Genomic DNA, 20,533 nt, shown 5'->3' on the forward strand with positions numbered 1-20,533 from the left:
AGCCTCTCAGAAGCAGCATTTGGCCCCAAATCAAGCAACCTGAGAAGCTCAAGCCCAGGACCTTTACAAAGGTATTGATGTGATTTCATCATGTATGCAAAAAGGATGGAAATGGTACTGAAATGTCAAGGTAGGTCAAGGCTACATGTGGATGGTGGGTGGGAAACCACCATTTCTGGCTTAACACCTGAGTTATATGATACTGGACGCTCAAGTGTGCTGCAAGAAATTTCTTCTATGCTTTGCCTGTTTGGGGCTTTCCCATGGTCTCATATTTTGGCTGCTGCCAGGATTGTGCTGCACATTTGAACAAAAAGTGCCCAAACTCCCCAAACAAGCTTCACTTTTATTCTTACTGACAAAAGAAGTGCTGGCCCATGCTAGCTGGGATCCCCCTTTCTAAATTCATCTCTGGAACAGCCCCATTTTTCTTGCTGATGGCTCATGGGTTATGGCACTTGAAGGCTTGCAGGGTAAGTGTTTCAAGGGTCCCAGCTGCCTGTGATACTCTGCACCTGGAAGCTAATACACATTTTCCAAGGATTTCTTAAGCACATGGACATAAAACTTCCTTCCAAAAGCCCAGGAAAACAATTGGTGGTAAAACAAAGAAAAGGAACGTGGCTGATGCTATTGTTTCTGGGGGCTGCAGCTTTCCTGTTTATTCAGCCTGACTTTCAAAAACTTCTGTTCATTACAAGTAAAGTGTTTTTGCAGTCAGCTGAAGGGTTCTTGCCTGTCCCTCTCCATACACTTTTTGATTTTTCTTCTGTTTTTGAAAATATTCACATCAGTTTGGAAGTATCAGAGAGAAACCACTCCTCATCATCTTGGGTAAGTTGTGGGGAACAGGAATGGTGCCTGAGGACTGGAGGAAGGCAAATGTCACTCCAGTCTTCAAAAAGGGTAAGAAGGGGGAGCTTGGTAACTCTGGACCAGTCAGCCTCACCTCCATCCCTGGAAAGGTGATGGAACAACTTATCCTTGGTGCTGTCTCCAGGCATATCAAGGACAAGAGGGTCATTAGGAACATTCAGCATGATTTTACCCAGGGGTTTGAACCAACAATGACAGCACTGTAGGAAGATGTAGCCAGGTGGGCAGATGATGGCAGTGCAGTGGATGTTATTTAGATTTCAGTAAAACTCCCACAGCATCCTCTCAGTTGAACTGAGGGAATGTGGTCTGGATGATGAGTAGTGAGGTGGATTGTGAGCTGGTTAAAGGAAAGAAAGATGTGTCTGCCAGTCCAAGTAGTTTTGTGTCAAGAGGGGCTGCCCCAGGGGTTTTTGGTGTTCATGTCTACTACAGTTGCAAGGGCTTTGAGTGAAGCTGCCTTCTGAAGGAGGGACATCCAGCTTCATTTGCAGCACTGTTTGCTCCTAAACTGATTGATTTTTATTCTCTTCCCCCCCCCCCCCCCCCCCCCCCCAAACCTAGTAGAGATAGCTGGGGCTTTCAGCTAGATGCTTCCTTCCTAACCTCAAGAAGAGTAGAATACTTACAGATAAATAAAGTTTTTTCCAAAATACGCATTCTTGCTTAAAGCAATATGTCACCAGAAAAGCTTCTTGCTTTAAAGCTTTAGGAAGAGGAGTTGGTCTGAACCCCCTAGCTTGATAACTTTGTAACTTACTTTAAAGCACAGGCCTGGATTGAAGAGACAGAGTGACAAGTTCTTGATCTGAAGTGAGCTGGCAGATGCCAAGTTATTTTTCTTGAGCACAAAATGTTTTGTATCTTCACCCTGCTTGGTCACAGGGAAAAGGTGATGATCTCCAGCTCTCATAACTCATTACAGTTTTATTCTTGAAAAATGTCAGGGACATTTTGTTTCTGTCCCAAAAAAAGAACAGAAACAAACTGCAAAACCTTGGAGGTTGCTATGAAACAGATCTGGCTTCTCCTTGGCTCTATTAATAAAGACTTTAAATACAATTCTTGCTACTGCTGGTGGGGTACAGTAATTTGTGTGTCTGGTTGGTTTGTCTCTCCTCTGGTAACCAAACATTTCCTTGGCTGTGGCTTCATTGAGCTGTTTCAGGCAGAATTAGGATGCTGTGTGCTGCTTGACCTGTGCTGTTGGTACAGAGCAGACTCATTTTCCTCCTCTGTTTGTCTGAGTCAAGGAAAACTACCTCAATTTTTAAGTTCTTCAGAATTTTTAGAAAATACAGCTGTCTTATACATGACCCTTTTTTTTTTTTCTTTTTTTCGTTTCTTTTTTTCTTTCCTTTTTTTTTCTTTCTTTTTCTTTTTTTCTTTTTCCTTTTTTTTTCTTTCTTCTTTTTTCTCTCCTCTCTTTTTTTCTTTTTCTTTTTTTTTTTCCCCTTCTCCATTTGGCTTTCATAGTTTCCTTAAAAGTGTTTCTAATTTCTTGGTAACTTCCCTAGAAGAAAACCTGATGCTGTTTGCAGAGAGGACCCTGGACCTGAACCATTTCCATGTCCATTCCCTGCAATGGATTTGCTTGCAGTGAGGAGGGAAAACCAAGGGCAGTCACTTTTCACCAGAGGTTAGAAGTAGGGTTTCTCAAGAAGCTGTCTTGGCACCTGTGTTTTTTAATATCTTTAAAAAATGGAGAGGTAATATTTTCAGATGACACAGATACTCAAGTTAGCACTGGTGAAGTTGTTTGGGGGTTTTCAAAGAAGTTTCTAAAGGCTGCAGCAAAATCAAGTTATTTAATAGCACTTTAAGCAGGCAGAATCCTCCATGAATGTGTTTAGTATTGCACTATGAAAGGGAAATGATAGAGTTGTTAATTTATATCGATGAAATCTGAATTGACTGGGAAAAACACTTAAACATGTGTTACTGGGTGTGTCTGTACTGGCAGGTGGGATTAATCACATTTTGGCTCCTAAATTGTTGCTGCTGTGACTGCTCCACAGACCTTGTGTGAACTCAGTGAACTCAGCTCTGGTTGGAACTGGTGGTTGATTTTAAGTTACTGGAGAAATGGGGGAGCTGACAGCATGAGTTAAATTTCAGGAAGCTGGGGAAGGGGAAGAAAAATATTAAGAAATGGGAAGACACTGAGGTTACTGGGCTCTTAGCACCTGGTGCAAAATAATTCCATTCAGCATAAACCACTGCTGTAGATCATTTAGGCTGCTGTATTTATGCTGAATAATAGCTGAGGTTATTTGGACTGATTTTTGAGAGAATGTGTATCTATAGAGTCTCAAAACCCTTCCCTACCCTTTTCTGAAATTGGGATGGAGTGAGTGGTAATCTCTAATTACTAAAAGGAACAAAATATTTTAAACCACTTAAGAATTCTGACTGTTAGGTCAGCAACACAATGCTTTAATTCACTGTTGGATAGCACCCTAATAAATTTTAAATATTGCATGCACAACTGAATAAAAAAATAATGATAATCTTCCATGGATGGGATTGTTTTAGGAGGGTGGGTGAAGGTTACCCCTTACAAGCCCTCATCCATCCAAGGAGTTGGTTCAAGGGGAAGGACAGAAATTTCTCTCTGCTGTCCTATTCAGCAATGTGCCAATCTGGAGCACACTTTGCCTACTATAGTGGCAATTTTCTCTCCCTTTTAGCTCCCTACATGTTTGGTGAGGACCTGCAAGCAAGAAGAGGGAAGCAGGAGGTGCCTCTTGTGGGCAGCAGAGGGATGGGGCATGTCCTTTGAGCTCACAGGTGTTTTAATGAATCCCCAAACAGGCTCTTCTGAAGCAGAGGTTGTTTATTGAAGTTCTCTGCTGGTCCAGGATGTGTCCTGGACCTTTGCATTGAAAGCTTTGGATCTCGAAGCTTCCTGGGCTGGATCAGATGTTAGTGTGGAGCTCTCCCACGTGGGTGTCTGACACGTGTGGATGGAGGAGTTGGACTTGTTCTTTGTACAGTTCTGCAACTATTGGTCCTTTGGGGCTTCTGCAGTGAGGGGGAGAGGCTTCCCATTGCAGCTGCATGTTTTAAAGGGTAAACAGGAGGAAAAAGAAAAATATTAGTACAGTTTGTGCTCAACTGGGCTGTGCAGACTCTGAATGATTGAAAGGGAGCAGATGTGGTGTATCTGGTGTGTGTGGATCTGGCAGTCTTGGAGCACAGCCCTTCCCTAGGCTTGTGTGCTCAGCTGGATGCAGGACACCGTGTGCTTTTGCCTTTTAACCACACAGTAGACCTGAATTTTCTTCATTTCTTCTTCCTTTCTTAATGCTTTACCTTTGGGAGAGGGAGAATGGTGACTGTCTTGAGCAGTGGTGGTGATCTATCTGAGCAGTGTTCATAAACACTTGCATGTAAGAACCCCCCCCCCCCCCAAGCCAGAATCTGCATTTGGTGGTGGGCAGAAGGATGACCATGAGCCAGGAATTTGCCCTTGTGTCCCGGAAGGAGTCATCCTGGTGACTCTATCCAAGAAGGTTGGTGGCATCCTGGAGTCTACTAGAAGGGGGGTGGTTGAGAGAGGTTCTCCTCCCCCTCTACTCTGTCCTGGTGAGGCCACATCTGGAATATTGTGTCCAGTTCTGAGCCCCTCAGTTCAAGAAGGACAGGGGAATTCTTGGAAGAGTCTGGAGCAGAGTGACCAAGATGATGAAGGGAGTGGAAAATCTCCCATATGAGGAAAGGCTGAGGGAGCTGAGGGGCTCTGCAGCTTGAAGGAGACTGAGGGAAAACCTCATTAATACTTAGTAATATCTAAAGGGTGAATGCCAGGAGGGCAGAGCCAGGCTCTTCTCAGTGATTTCCAGTGATAGGACAAGGGGCAGTGGGTAAAAGCTGGAGCATAAGAGGTTCCACATAAATATGAGGTAAAACATTTTCACCGTGAAGGTGACAGAGCACTGGCACAGGCTGCCCAGGGAGGTTGTGGAGTTTCCTTCTCTGGAGATATTCAGAACCCATCTGGACACCTTCCTGTGTGACCTGGTGAAGGTGACTGCTCTTTGATCTTGGACTTGATCTTTGGAGGTCCCTTCCAACCCCTGACTTTCTGGGATTCTGTGATCTCTGGAGTTATGCAGGTCCTGGGGTGAGGTGATGACCTTTCCTTTAGGCTATGATGATGCCAGAGGCTTCAGATGTAGTATAAATGATTAAAGGTTACTCTAGTATTAAAACTTTTCTTTCCTTTTTGAGTGTTTGGACAGTTTTGGGGAATAATGCTGACAGATGGTTATAGTTGTGCAGCTTGGAAGAGGAAAGAAGCCTTAAAACCATGTTGGAAAGGGTGTTGGGAAAACAAACTTGAAGTTTAATTTAGAGTTGGAACTGAAGCATGAAATAGTATCTGTTCTGTTGAAGATGACTTGCATAAACAATCTCTCAAGAAAGAGGGATTCCTTGAAAAATCTTTTAATACATTGATTTTAGCTGGGAAATACTTGATTCCCCATCTGCCCCTCTCTCCCCCGTTTAGACAAAGAAATACATTAGAACAAGGTTTCAACCAAGTCTTTGCCTACAAGTTTGTTACCAAGCTTTCTGTATTTTACCCTATTCATTTACAGAGGTTTGAAGGTTGTTTCTTTTTTCCTGAATGATGTTTTGTTTGAGTATGCTTTTAAGATTTGTGGTTAATGGTGGGTATTAGGATTGAGAGATTATCTGGGGAGCTGTTGTACCACTTCATTGTTAGGCTTGGAAATGGGAACTGAGTGAATTAATCACTTTTCAAGGGGTTTAAATGCTGTGTGGGAAAAGGGAGAGCTGTACATTTCCTGTGCTGAGTGTCCACCTAGGCCTGGAGCCTAAGATCAAAGATTTCATATCCAGGATTTACTGCTATTTTTTTTTTTCTTTTACTGCTATTTATATTTTTTACATAGTGTTCACTGCTCATGTAAACACGCTGTGGAGACCATCCTATATTAACAGGCTTGGCACAGCTTCAGGCTTGTTTGCTATAGAGACACAAATATTTAGAGAAACTTTGCTTACTTGAGTAAAACCACCTTTTCCAGCTGTAAGAATGTGTCAGAGGGACCTTGAAATATTTGAGAGCTCTGTATTTAAAGGAAACCTCGAGAAGAGTTGATTAGAAAAAAAGGATATTTCTCTGAATTTCAATGCAGAAAGACAGCACAATGATTTTCTTCTCTGCATCTTCTTGCTTGCACTGAAGTTCATCTGATTTCCAAAGCTTGTTGGTATGTCCATGAAAAGGCTGGGAACAGCCTGGCTTTGTTTTCTCATGAGCTGTGGGAGAATGAGCTGGAGGAAAAGAGGTTACTCTTCAACCAGTGAGTCTGGGGGAGGATATGCTCATGTTAAGGCAATGTGGTTTAAATTTGAAGGTCATTACTATCTGGCCACTTGGTTAGTGAAGCAGTGAATAATTTCATTCTTAATGTTCCTGGGTGAATATAATGCCCTTAAAAAGCCAATCTGTCCAACTTCCCGGTCTCTCTACAACATAAATTAAAGTAACCAGAGCTGTTTGGGTGATCAACTCAGTAATACTTGAGAAAATGAAGCAGTAATCCAGTCTGCTTCTTTAGCAGTGATATTTTTGTGAGTAAAAAATGCTCTGGGTATGAATTTTTAGCTGTACTCTTTCCAACTTTGGTGGTTTGTGTTTGTTTTACTTTGATTTTCTTCCTTAGGTTTACTTTCGGTACTTTAGGGATCTAGATAAAAGCAGACTGGGAGAAGCACAGCACTTGCACTCATGCAGCTGCAGTGGGAGATGGGAGGCTAAGCCTGAATGCATCCTAAAATTCCCTGAAGGTCTTTTCCCAGGTCTTACTCAAAGTAAGCTCTGCTTACTCTAGTAGTGTTTTATCAGAGTACTTTGAATTCTAGGGAAAGCTGCTCCCTTATCCTCAGCAAAATCAGGTGTTCCAGGAAAATCCTCCCCATTCAGTTGTCAGCCCTGTCAGCTTCTTGTTCAGGCTTGTACCTCTTCCCTATCATCATAAATGTATTAGAAATCAGCAACAGAGATCTGGATTTCTTTATACACTTGTTTAGAAATGCATGTTGCTGGTTTTTAATCAACTGATAATTAAGGTTTTTACTGCTATCTTTAGCTTTGCAAGAAGTAATAGAGATAAAAAGTTTAAATACCATCTTGCAGAAGTATCCCAGCTTGATCTGGAAGTGATTATGCTATTGTTGATATTGATTTAAGGTTCTTTCCTTTGCATTTGTGTGAAATCTGGTGTATCTAGTTAAGGGCTGATTAGCTTTCTTTTATAGCAGTGCATTGGCTTATCTAAGGAGCCCTGAAGCTAAACTCCACTTTGTGTACTTCAGCATTTTGTCTTAAGAAAATTCAGCAAGTATCTCAGTTATCATTGTGGGAGTGGAAATGTTTTATGAGCTTAAAAATGACTTTTTTTTTTCTTCTTTTCTAAAGGACATTGAGTATGTATTTCATGAAAGGGCCTTTTCAGATAAAGTAAGTTTTTTATAGTGATGCAAATAATCTAAAGCAAAATATCCGGCCATTGAAAGGAAACCTGAGTGTGTGTGCAACTTGTCCATGCCCTTGAAGTACTTCAAGTGGTTGTTTTTTTTTTTTGTTTTTTTTTTTTTTTTTTTTTTTTTTTTTTTTGTGAGTAGGAACTGGTAGTGAAACCATTTACTAAAACTACTCTCCAGGCCTTTGGAGGAGGGAGGCACCCAAGGAGTTTGTCACTGTCAACACTGTTTGCTCACCCGGAGGGAGTCTGTTATATCTGAGATTGCTCTATTCATTTTGGATGTTAAAGCTTTTTTTCTGATAGTGTCATGAGAGGCTCATGAAGTTTTTTGCAAGGATTCAAAAGGCATAGCTGTTAATTTCCTCTTTGCAAACAAGAGGCACTTAAGTTTCTCTTGCTGGAATGCATGATCCCATGGAAGCAAACATCACCTTAGAATTTAGTCTGCTATGTCAGGTCCCACATAGTTTTTGAATCCTTTGCTCTTCGGCTTGGATGGGTGGAAGGAAGAATCTCTCCACAATATTAACAGTTCTTGTTAGTGTCATGGAAAAGGTTGACTGAAGAGGGAACCAGGATTCAAACATCCATCTTCATGGAATCACGGACTGGCTTGGGTTGGAAGAGACCTTAAAGATCACGGAATTCCAACCCCCACTTCCAAGACTTCCCTTCTAAAACTCTATGAAGAAGCTTGAATATAGGAAGTTGTATGTTACTAATTCCTCTGCTCACAGGATTTCTTTTAGTACTGTTAGGAATCCTGTGTCATTTTTGGTGAAGTGGCATTAAATTTCTTCTTTTGCTTAAGCAAATCTCAGACATTGTCTTTTCTCCCTGTCTTGTGTTCATCTGCTGCTCTGTGGCAACAAAACATCTCATGTATAAGACTGACATGGAAGCCCTTGGTAAGCTTTTTATTCCTTAACAATTCTTATCTTCAAACTAAAACCACTCTAGGGCAAGGAAGGTCAATTGGGTTTGAAGGTAGAAAGCAGTGTTTGTGTCTTTCTGATGAGTGAAGATCCTTCCCTCACTAATCCAGTGCATTTGCAGCATTTCATTAACATGGACAGATCTTGGATTTGACTGTCTCCTTTCAGAGGCTTGTGGAATTGCTAAACCTCTTTTTGGTAAAATGTTTGGCCTCTAAATTTTATGTCTTTGAAGGAAAGACCCAGCATGCTGTGCATTGTGCTAGGAGAAGGTAGCTGCTATCTCCATGCCTGGCTGCCATTGAGAGTTGAAAATTTGAGGGGTTTTGCCTATGACTGGGTCTATCGATTGCTTTAAGGATAAGGACTAATTTTTGTCTTATGTAAGAAGTTTACTGGGAGGTGGTAGACTTCTAAAAAGTGTATCTGACCAGGCCATCAAGGAAGCAAGCCCCTGGGATTTGCACCTAGGGTCATCTTTTGAGGTTTTCTCCATTTTCTGTTGCACTGAGTTACATAGATCTTTCTTGAAGTGATAAATGTTTGATTGCTTTAGCTGGATCCTTGTTTAAGCAGTGATGTTAGTTTTTAACAGGACAGAGGTGCTCCAACTCTTGGGGTGTCTGTACATAGAAGGTAGAACCTGGTTTGCATTGGGTTTGACCACTAAATGTAAGGATTTGGTGAAAAAAGTTTGAGGTTGCTGTATTGTTTCAGATTTAACTTCACAAATGCAGGGGCTTTATAGATGAGTTTAAGTAGCTGTTTCTTCTCTGCTCCCCCCAAAAAAACACTGTCAAAAAAGTCAGTGTATATACAAAAGACCAGGAAAGCAGGGGGAGGAAGAAATAACTTGACCCTTACTTCATGGTAAACAAATCACTTTAAGGAGTGATAGTTTGCATTGCTAGGTATTTAATGTTTTTAAAGAATTATCACTGCCTTAGCAGTACTAATCAGAAAATGCATTTTTAGTAGTCTCTCTCCTTAGGAAAAAAATCTCCTGGCAGAGTTCATCCAGACCTCACAGCAGTGTAGCACGAACAAAGAAAATCTTGTTGCTTGGCATTTGGCACAAGTGATTAACCCAATCTTCTGTGCAGTCCCCTTCTTTTAGGCTGCTGATGCCTTAAGGAAATCTTGAGTTGCTGAAAAATCTCTTTGCAGCTGGGAAAGATGTGGTGTGACCTAACAAGCTGTAGCATCTCTCAACATGGAGCTTGGGGAAGGGAGGTTTGGTTTCTCATGTGTAAGATGTTTCTTAGGTGCTTGCAGGGGTCCTCTTCCTTGGTGACCTCACTGAATTGTCTTCTGCAAGAATCCAGGGGCTGATGAACCTACTTTTTTGCGAAGTGAGTGCTTTTTCTGTTGTTGTCTGGACTTTGCTCTCTAAGTGTTTCTGCAGCTGTTCCTAATCCACACATTTTGTACATAAATGCAAGTCTGAGTTCTTGAGCATCTTGACCCCTGACCAGCTGGGAATAAAATGTATTTCTTTGTGTATTTTTTTTTTCTTTTCCACCAGACTACTCACAGCACAGCTGCCTCACTGCTCTGCTGCTAACAAGGCAAATTAACCCTAGTAATAATTCTGGGTGTGCAATTCAAGTTGCATTCCTGCCACTCAGAGTCGAAGTGTGGCTTTTGTTTCATGACCGGTAGATAAGCTCAACAAATCAGAAGACCCTGTGGAAGGTTTTAAAACATGTAGACATTTAATTTTTCTTTCCATTGGTGCTGTTGTAGAAAAACATGCTTTGCAGGAAAATCATTTGTGTTACTCTGTGGTGTCCCAGGTGGTGCTTGGTCTCTCTTCAGTGACTATACCCATAGCTTCTTTCAAGTCCTTTTCTTTACTTTGAGACAGCAAATGTTGTCTCAATCTGAAAATCTCCCTCTTACTGGAAGTTGTAAGGAAAGACTTGCATGTATTTCCCTCTCCCTCTTTTCTCTATCCCAGGGTGGGGAAGCCTTGAGCCTGGCTGGAAATAGTTTTGATCTACAGATGACTTTCCAGCTCCAGTTTTGGTGTGGATCCAGTGAGGTGTTGTAGAGCCTGATGTAAAGCAGATTTGGCCCCATTCTGGTCTGTCTGTGGATTAAACTGGAGGGCTTTGGATTTTGCAGCTGGAAGTACTGAGAAGCCTGGAATTTGCTTTTCTCTGTGATGTTCCAAAATCATCTTAAAGAGTTGCTTCTGTAGGAAAGGGGTCATGCTAAATTATGCCACCTTCTCAAGTATGTGTGGCTTTCTGCTGAGCTCTTTTTCCTTAGAAAGTGACAGCATTTAGTAATTCCATGTTATTTATCTGTCTCCAGACAGAACATGTGGCTCATCTTGTGCTTTCATGGTTTGATTTCATACACCTTTGCAGCTCCCTCCAGCATTTGCAGCTCATTCTCCAGAGGCAGAGTTGAAGGTACATGCAGGCTCTTACTTGCAAGTGGAGAGCTGGAGTTGCAGTTCCCTCTCTGCTTCAAGGAAAAAAAAAAATTGGAAGAGCCTTGTTTATGACTTTCCAAAACATATTTGAAACATAACTCAGTTGCAAGCTTTGTTTTGGAAATGGCCTTGCTCCAGCAATGGGTTTGTTGAGTCTGTTTATCCCAATTCCTTCCCTGGCTTAATAGACTGAGAAAATAAAACTCTGTGTGGGTGTGTGGTTGAAAATGGCCTGTATGAATATTGCTGGGATTTGTGCTTCATAAATAGTGGTAACTTGTGCATAAGCCTGTAATTGACTGAAAAGGCATTAAAAGATAGCATGAAGGCATGTAAGCTACTGCTTAAAAACCATAGCTGGAGCCTGTAAGGAGGAGGGGAGAGGTTTCTCAGTGAGTAAAGGGGAGGCAGGAAGCATGTAAACTGTGCAGTGTTACCCAGTGCACTTCAAGTGTACTAAATGTTCATTTTTTTACATGTTTATTGAAGAATGTACAACTCCTTAAACACTTGAGGGATGAGAGCTGTCTTGTCTGCATCCGGGCCAGGTGATGGATGCTAATAGCAGCAGAGCAATGTTCTTCCCAAATACCTGTGGTGTTGATTATGGCCCGTGCCTGAAAAAAAATCTGTGGTGGTGAGTGGGAGGTGGAAGGACAGGGGCTGGAGGGAGATTAAACCATCAAAATTCCAGAGGATTCCATGTTTTATATGTGGAACATTTCTGGTCTCCCTGTGACTGTATAGCCAGGGATGTGGGAGCTGATCAAGGTCATCTTGCTCCCAGAACTGCTGAAATTGCTGCTGCTTAGAGGACTCATATATCACTTAATTTGTTCTTAATTAATGACCACTGATCTCTGGATCAAGCTGTTGCTTTGATGTCTAATTCAGGTAGGAGCCAAGCCACCCATTTGAGCTGGTGTGGCCCATGAGCATGTGTGGAACTGGAGGTGGGGTGATGGGGAAAGCATTGCCTGTCAACAGGCTTCAAAATATTATTTAATATAAACTAGAGGCTTAACTTTTATTAAAAGTGATGGAGCAGTTGAACTGGGAATGTGAGATGTCTCTCCAGGAGTGTTGGGGCTGGAGCAAGGGGCATCTGGCATCTCTCCCATCCAAAATAAATTCCATGCTGCATTTGATCTGGGATGTTTTCAGCTCTGGTTATTTGGGTTTCTGAATTTCTTAAACTGAAGCATTGCTTTGACTTTAGGTGTGCTGGTTGGAAGGGTGCAAGGAAAGGGCATGGAGGTACTGGAGAGCAAGGTTCCTGAGAGGACATTCAGAGGGAAAATAGCCCTCTGGAAAGCCTGTTAACATTCCTGTGTCAACATTCCTAACTCTCCCATTTGTAAAATGCTTTTTATTTTAATTTATCTTCTTCTTTCCTTTTTTTTTCTTTTTTCTTTCCTTTTTTTTTCTTTTTTCTTTCCTTTTTTTTTCTTTTTTCTTTCCTTTTTTTTCTTTTTTCTTTCCTTTTTTTTCTTCTTTCCTTTTTTTTTCTTTCTTCTTTCCTTTTTTTTCCCTTTTTTTCTTTTTCTTTCCTTTTTTCCTTTTTCTTTCCTTTTTTTCTTTCCTTTTTTCCTTTTTCTTTCCTTTTTTCCTTTTTCTTTCCTTTTTTCCTTTTTTCTTTCCTTTTTTCTTTTTTCTTTCTTTTTTTCACAAGTGACAAAAAATCTAGTTGTCCTTTAAATAAATAAATTATTTTATAATTCTTAAATTTGTTTTCAAGGTACTGCACTACAATCCAACAAACTTACTTTAGTACAAGAAGTCATGTTTGCCATTTGATACCATATCTAAGGAAGCTGCAACTTCATTTCTATTCAGCTATTTAAACTTTTGCTTTGGAGTTTGAGAATAATTTCTAGTCTTTTTTGTTTTTTCCCCAGTCATTATTCCACTCCCTTATCTTCGCATCAGAAAAGATAAAGTTGGGACCGATAATCAGGAATATTTCACCTCCAACTGTCACAATATTTGAGGGGAAATTAAAATGTAATTTTAATTTAATTCACTGTATTTGTGACTTTTAATGCAATGACTTGGGGGTGGATAAGATTGGTTATTTCATTGTGATTCCTTTCCTTTCTTACTAAGGAAACATTCACAGGAGATGTCTTGCCCAGAAATATTGTGTCCAATTCCATGCTAAGCTTTCTAGTGACTTTCCTGCTGCCACCAGCTCTGATCTTCTGGAGGCTGTGGTGGTAGTGGTTGCTGCTTTGGTTTTCAGTGGATGAGAGTGCTACTTCTAACTGTGACAACGAGAAAAATCCTTGGGAAGACTGGACCTGGATGGGGTACCAGGGTCCTACAGTCACTTTGAATGGTTGGAAGTTGCCCCATTTCAAGGGCAGTTACTGCTGAAACCAGTGTTAGTGGTGTTACAGATTATTGGTGTTGAAATTACGGTTTCTTGATAATTGCTGTGTATTCTGCTGGGAATAAAGAGCAAAAGACAACTTTTTTTTTTTGTCTGGATAAGTAAATTTTACAGAGGAATAGATGCCCTTTTTTTTTTTCTTGTGAAAGACCCATTTTTGTGAGCAAGAAGGGGAGTAATCCCCCCCTTTTTCTGTGCTCCTTCCACTGGGGGACTGACATGGTTTCACACATACCTGTTGTGTACAGGTTATGGAACAGTTTCTGGATGTTCAATACAAGCAGATGAAGTTCCCAAGGATCTCAACCCCCCAGATCCCAGCTCCCTCTCAGTGCTGACACTGGTGGCAGGGAGGTCACTTTGGAATCCGGATGAATGAAACGGAGCCCTCTCCAAAATGACCCTTTGTGTCCTTGATCATCTGTGATCCAGCTGAGCTTGCCAAGTGTTAAAGTGCCTTTTTAAAATGAGCTTTTATCGTTTGTGCTGAAAAAGGACTTTGAGGCTTCCTGTGCAGATCGGAATTTTGTGTTGTCCATGGGATCTTTCCAGCCACTAGTGAATAAACACAGCTGGCTGTTTTGGGAAACGGAATTAACATCTTTGCATCAAAGCTGTACAAATAAGGCAGCAAGCTGCCCTGGATGATTAGACAACATTTTCTGACTTTTACACTGACTTAGGAGTGATTAAATTAAAAAAAAAAAAAAAAAAGAGTGCATGCTTTTTTTTTTCTTTTTTTCTTTTTTTTTTTTTTTTTTTTTTTTTGAGGCTGCCTGCAGCCTGTGAAAGGGAAAATAAAGTTTCCCCTCTTCCCTCCTTTGGAAATGTCTCTAGAACAAGCAGTCTCCATGACTTACTATTGTTGGATTATCATGCAATAATTTACTGGACAGCCTTTACTGTCCAGAGCCGCCCACGTGCAGAAGTCAATGGTGCCTTTGTTCCAAGAGCATAAGAAGAATGCATGATCTAATGGGGTGGTGGGAGTTTGCCTTCCTTCCAGCACGCTCAAGGCTGCATTCATTCCCCCTGTGTCCCAAACCTGTTTTCTTTCTCCATTTCATGGAATGGGATAACTCACGCTCCTTAAATATTTCCCTCTTGTCTGCAGCGCCTCTGCTCTGAGCAGGGAACCTCGGGGAGGATTCCCATTGTGGAAGGTGAACAAAATCCTGCAGTAGCTGAGAACTTGGAATGGTTGGTTGACTCGGAGAGATAAGGAAGGTGAAGAAAATCCTGCAGTAGCTAAGAAGTTGGAATGGTTGGTTGACTCAGGAAGATGAGTCTTGAATAAGATCTTGCAAATTCGCTGCCCTTTGCCCACTGACACCAGTATTTCTGTCCCTGACCATTCTCTGCTCATGAGAGATTCCAGTATCTGTGCTGTCTTTGGCACATTGTGGTTGTTTAAGAGTGGAAGATGCTTCCTCCTGCTATGGTTGGGACCACTTAGTTGTCAAAGTGGAGTAGATGAACATTTATATCTTGAAGCAGCATCACGGGTCCAGTGCTGCACTCCCTGGTGGGGAGAGTTGGAGGTTCAAGAAGGGCAGAGTTGAGGTGGGAGTAAGGACAAGATGGGTAAGGACAAGGGCCTGGGGCATGTTCCAGTTTAGTAAACTGGAAAATCTGGTTTTTCTTCTGTGAGTGATGGAGAAGCAGGTCAGACAGAGCAAAATGAAATGGCAGTGGTAGCTGCATGCTCTCTGTCTTGCCCACTGCAAAATGGAAGTGAAATCCAGTTGAAAATTGAAAACTGCACTGGTGGTTTTTACTAGTGTGTTTTTCAATTCTTTTGACCTTTAGTTAGGTACAGGTTGTCTAGAGGCACCTGTGAAATAAAAAATAATAAAAAAACAAAACCAAAAAAACCCAAGCAATGCCTTGAAATAGGAGCCAACTTCAAGAAAAACAGAGCAAAGTTTTAACAGTTTCATTACTGCTTGGTGAATTTGTCTGAAAATAAATCTGCACAGTCTTAGGTCTTTGCTCACTGCAGTCCTCTTGGGTCTATTTTTTTTTCTTTTTTTTTTTCCTCTGAGTAGCCAAACTGAGTGGCTGCATTTTAAAGCTGACTGCTGGAAGGATGCACCATAGGGTTGCAGGAGAGGTGGAATGGTTTCTTCCCACAAGCAGGAGGTGTGGGTGGACCAATAATGCAGGAGAGGCTTACCTCACCCAGGCATCTGCTCACAATTCAGTGCTTTAGTTGGTGTGCCAGCTGACAGGATGTTTTCTTGGAAAGCTCTGAATATAAGGAGGACTTTTGTGTGGAGGGATAAATTTCTAACTCGAGGGCAAAGGGAGGAATTTGTAAAGGTCTAAGTAACATTGGCTCACATTTTTTTCGATCTGTGGTTTTCAGAATGTACAGTACCTGGTGGTACTTGGGATACAGAAGTGTTCATTAACCCTGGTGATAGTTGCTGGTAATATCTAGGAGCTGTGGTCAGCCCAACACCATGAGCAGGTTGTTGGGGGAAGCATCCCTCATGCATTAAAACATGGATGAATATTTCCAGTGCCTCTGCAGGCACCCAGGTTTGAATCTGTATTTGCAAAACTGTATTGGAAGGCTTATACTTGTGCCTACTTTCTTTAGAGGGTGATATTAAATGGTTTTCTACATCAACTTGAGTTGTCAAAACGGGTGGCTTGTTTTGTCACCTTGTCACTTGCTGAAGAACAGCTTCATGCTTCAGAAAACAGGCAATTTTCAAGTGTGGGGCTTACTGTTTTGAGCTCTTGATGCTTTAAAGGCATGTCAGGTTTCACTAATCATCTTTCTCCTAGAGAATTTTTATAACAAACATCTGGTGTTCTTCCTGCAAAACAGATCTGCCACTTCAGAGAGAACTTGACAGTATCAGCCACTTCTAAACCAAACTGAGATCAAAATAATTGCCAGCTTCTAAGAACAGGAGAACAATTACTTTTTGTCTTCCACCTGAAATGTTTAAACCTGCCATGGCTGTTGACATCTCAGTGTAATAGCTCTATATATTTATTTAGCCCTGCAAGACTTGAAGGCAACCTAGCACCTTATTTTTGCTAGAAAAAAAGGCTCTGCAACCTTGAAGAGCCTTGCTAGCTGCTAGGATGCTAAGCACAGCTTTTAGGTTCAGTATGGACACGGGACTAACATATTTCAACACTGTCAGCCTGCTTGGGTAACTGGATTTTTCCAGCAGTATTTACCCCCAGCAAGCTGACATGGCTCTCAGTGTGCATTAACCACATTCCTCTTGAATGCTGTTTGCAGAATTTTCCAAGTTGTTACTGCCAGCTGAAGTAATTTATTTTTTTTTCACCTGAGTTGCTCAGTCAGGAGGGTTTTGAATGCATTTTCTTTGGCCTACTGTGTAAAGCTAAAGATGAAAAAGGGAGAGTCCTTCCCATGTAGCACAAGGAATTTCTATAGAAAAAGGTTTTTCCCACAGTGCAGTTTGCACATGTTGATCCTAGAGCTGAGCTGGAATTTTTTCAAGAAGCTGTAAGAGAACACATCAGGGAGCTGGGATCATAATCCAGCTATAGTTGAGAGGGAAAAAAAAAAAGAAAAAATGGATGTTTTTTGGACGTGCAGGCTGTGATCTGGCCTTGCTAGCAGAGCAGAAAGCTCTGTATGTTTGGAGTGAGAGCACACACCCGGCCCCCTCTTCATTCCCAGGATTCTTTCAAAGCATTTCCTCCCCAAAATCATCTTGATGCAGCCTGAATGCAGGGGTTTTTGCTCATGCCAGAAGTTTTTTTTTCAGTACTAGCAGAAAACTAATACAAGTCAAAGTAGCAGAGTAGTCTTGACAACACAGTGCAAAATTCAATTGAATGATCATAATGTTTTTGTCTGTGATTTTTTGATCTTGGCTCATGGAATGGCTGTTCTTGCCTGCTGTCTTCACTGATGAAAATTACCCGAAGAAGTCTCATATTTAGTTTCATTTCAATATGTGAGTTGAAAACTTTCTCCTGAAGCAGTGACAGTTTTATTGCTAATAAAACCACTAAGTCTGGTTTTAGTTTCTGCCTATCCAGGGTGTTGATGAAGTTCCCAGACTGGTGAGTTGCACGTCAGCTCATACTGGAGGCTTCCTGCAGAAGATTGAGGATTCTGGAAAAGATGGGAAGTGTATCCTGGGTATCCTGAGCCTGGAAAAGATCCTTGCTCAGGTCTGGCCTTTTGTGTATTTGGCCTTCAATGAGGAGCTCTCTTCTGGGGAAGAGACCATGTAGCAGGAGAAATGGGAAACCAGTGGATGGGTTTTGTATGCCTGATGTCAGCTTCATGCCTTCTGTTAAGATTCATGTGAAAAATACTTCCAAATAAAGGGAAACAGGATTAACTGGGGCTTGGATTGGGCAGCAAGGGGAGGATAAGCTTGAGCTGTGTTATGATGGGAAGTGTTGATCCTTTGGAGCTTCTACCTCTTGTGGAGACAATTTGGCATTAATAGTGTATTTTCTTCTCACATCTCTGCTCTCTGTAAGAAGATCATAATAAATAATTTGACCCCAACAGGGAGCTGGTATTAAGAAAGACCCACAGTTTGAACTGTGTGGCTGCCAGTCTTGTGCTTAGGTCATCCCAAACCATTTAATGGTATAACAGTAAAGTAAACAGTATTACTGTTTTGTAGGAGATATTGTGAGGGTGTGTGTGTCTGTATCTGTACAAACACCCCAGCTCCCTTGCATGTTGCATACAGATGGTACTTTGGGATAGGTTGGGGTATAGGCAGATTTCTTTGGCTTTAAACTCATGATTGGGTTTATCTTTTTCTTCTTAATTTGTGTGGGGTTTTTTGGGTTTGTTTTTTTGGTTTGTTTTTTTCAGTCCTGGACCAGGACTGAGAGCCATGGTTTGTGATTCAAACCTGATTGATTGCAATTTGGTTTTGCATGTGAGCTTTGGAAGGCACACTGTGCTTGGTGCCTGGTGCCCTCTGGTCTTCTTTAACATATGAAGCAGGTGTGGAGCTCTCTGTTAAAATTTAACACTGTGGAATTAATTGATTTATAAATTGAGGTTAAATCTGGGTGACTTCTATAGGTGGAAGAAACCTGTTTCTCAGTCAATTTGGTTTGGTTTTTTTTTTTTTTTTGTCAAGCAGTGTGTTTCTTGGAGGTGGTGGTAGTGTAAAAGAGAGTGGCAGGGACTAAATTCTCAAGGTTTTGTTCCAGGCAAGCCTCACATTGTTTTAGCAGGTTCCCTGTGTATTGCCAGGGTGTCCTGATCATGTACAGTCTGCTTGCCAAGATGGAGCAGAAACAGCCAGCATGCAGCTGGATGCTTCCTCCTGAGAATGTCAGGATGGTGGAGGAAGGAGTCTGTGGTCCTTCTTCCCCAGTTGTTTTTCTCAGGGATATGAATATGCAGTTGGATTTTGTGCACAAGGGTGGATAATCTGGAGAAGAATCCATGAGGGAGGAGGATATGCTGATTGTCACAAACCTGTTTGGAGATAAAGAGCAGGGAGGAGGTGGTTTTTTCTTTAGAGAAGGGAGAACATGACTTGTTCGTAAATCATTGCACTTTGTTCTGAAATGTGTCTTGGGGATTTATAATGATGGGAAACTTAAGCTTCCCTTGGTTTTTCCAAGAGAGTGAGTAGAAGAGGGTGTACTCAATAGCTCAACTGCTAGAGGAAAGGCTTCATGAGTAGTAGGAGTTTTTCATCATGTCTCTTTAGGGAGGAAACAGAAAACAGACACTGCAGAGTGATTCTCACCTCTGAGTAATATTTCTCCTATAGATGTATTTTGGGGAAATACTATAAAGTAGCTTTGATAACTTGGACATGTTGTGGTGTGGACACTGCAAGTCTGCAGAAGAGAACTGGAGCTTGTGAGTTTGTCTTTGGTTGCACAGATGTCTGCAGGTCTGTGTAAATAACTACTCAGCCTGCCCTGACTTCTGCCTTCAGTTCCTTCACCTCATCTTTGCCAGGAGATGCAGTACCTAGGGCTGGAGAAGATATTTCTGGTGCTGCTGTGTCATGGTTTAACACTGGCCCAGCAATTAAACCAAATAACAGATACTCTCTATTAATTCCCCTCTCCTCCCTGATAAAGAAAGGAGAGAGAATAAGGGAGAGAGACTGATGGGTTGGAAACTAAACTACACAACTTTAATGAAACAGTAATGATAAAATGGAAAAATTACTAAATATATACAGATATACAGGAAAATTCATACCATGTTCCTCCCCTTCTGCCCCCGATAACTCTCACATCACCACCGAGGCTGCAGGGCAGCCCTGGGAAAGTCCAAGCTGGAATCCTGGAGTCGGCAGCAGTTGGGAGCTGGAGGCAGGAACACACAGATTCAGGCTGGCATGGATCAGGACCACAGGCAGAGGAATGGATGGAATCCTCCCAGGATGGCAAAGCAAACAGGGAGAGGTGAAGAAAGGGAAGCAGGAAGGGGTTTGACCCTTGTGATCCCTCAAATTTATACTGAGTGTGAGGTGTATGGGATGGAATACTCTGGTCAATTTTGGCATCTATCTTGTCCGTTCCTCCCCAAAGGAGGGTTGCAGGGTTACACTTGTTATTCCTTTTCTCTTTCAGAGCATAAGATGTTCCTCAGAACTGGGCAGTGTCCTTGGTTCTGAATTATAGCAGTTCTAGCAGTAACTATAAACATTGAGAATTATCAGTCCCAGAAGCAGACACTGACTGAGAAACTTGCTGTTAATTTCAGCAAGTCAGCTACTTACAAGAGATTGAGCTGAAAGCAAAAGGCAGAAAATCCCCTTTATCCTATCCCAAACCAGGACATACTGAACACCACTCATCCCACTGGATGGCACCAGAGGAGATATTTCTTCCAAAGGGGAACTACAGTCCATCCCTTCTGGTTGGAGCCTCTCTCATGTCTTTTTTCTCTCCTCTGCAGGAAAAGCCTTTGACATCACCTACGTGCGTCTCAAGTTCCACACCAGTCGACCGGAGAGCTTTGCCATCTACAAACGCACGAGGGAAGATGGCCCTTGGGTGCCCTACCAGTACTACAGTGGCTCCTGTGAGAGCACCTATCACAAAGTCAACCGTGGCTTTATTCGGACTGGGGAGGATGAGCAGCAGGCACTCTGCACAGATGAGTTCAGTGACATCTCCCCCCTCACCGGGGGTAACGTGGCCTTCTCCACGCTGGAGGGAAGACCCAGTGCCTACAACTTTGACAACAGCCCCGTGTTACAGGTACCTGGTCAGGAATAAGTTGGGTGGGTGGGCTGAGCTTGAGGGTGGCTTTGGAGGAGGTGGTGGCTTTGTGCTGCACTGCAGCCCCCAGTGGTGCTCAAAGGCACTTGCACAGGTAAGTTGGGATGGACAAACCAGAGAGACACTTTTGGAGGAAATG

The 20,533-nt window shown here is 42.0% G+C and overlaps 1 protein-coding gene across 1 annotated transcript in view; it reads left to right on the forward strand.

The window, feature by feature from the left end:
* The window catches only part of LAMC1 (laminin subunit gamma 1), a 61,180-nt gene that overhangs the window by 16,772 nt on the left and 23,875 nt on the right, over positions 1 to 20,533 (forward strand). The window contains exon 2 of the mRNA XM_071751208.1: positions 20,069 to 20,373. Within this exon, the coding sequence (XP_071607309.1) occupies positions 20,069 to 20,373 (305 nt within the window). The remainder of the gene's footprint in view (positions 1 to 20,068; positions 20,374 to 20,533) is intronic.

The sequence above is a fragment of the Heliangelus exortis genome, chromosome 8 (assembly GCF_036169615.1).
Source record: "Heliangelus exortis chromosome 8, bHelExo1.hap1, whole genome shotgun sequence".
In the NCBI taxonomy this organism is placed as follows: domain Eukaryota; kingdom Metazoa; phylum Chordata; class Aves; order Apodiformes; family Trochilidae; genus Heliangelus; species Heliangelus exortis.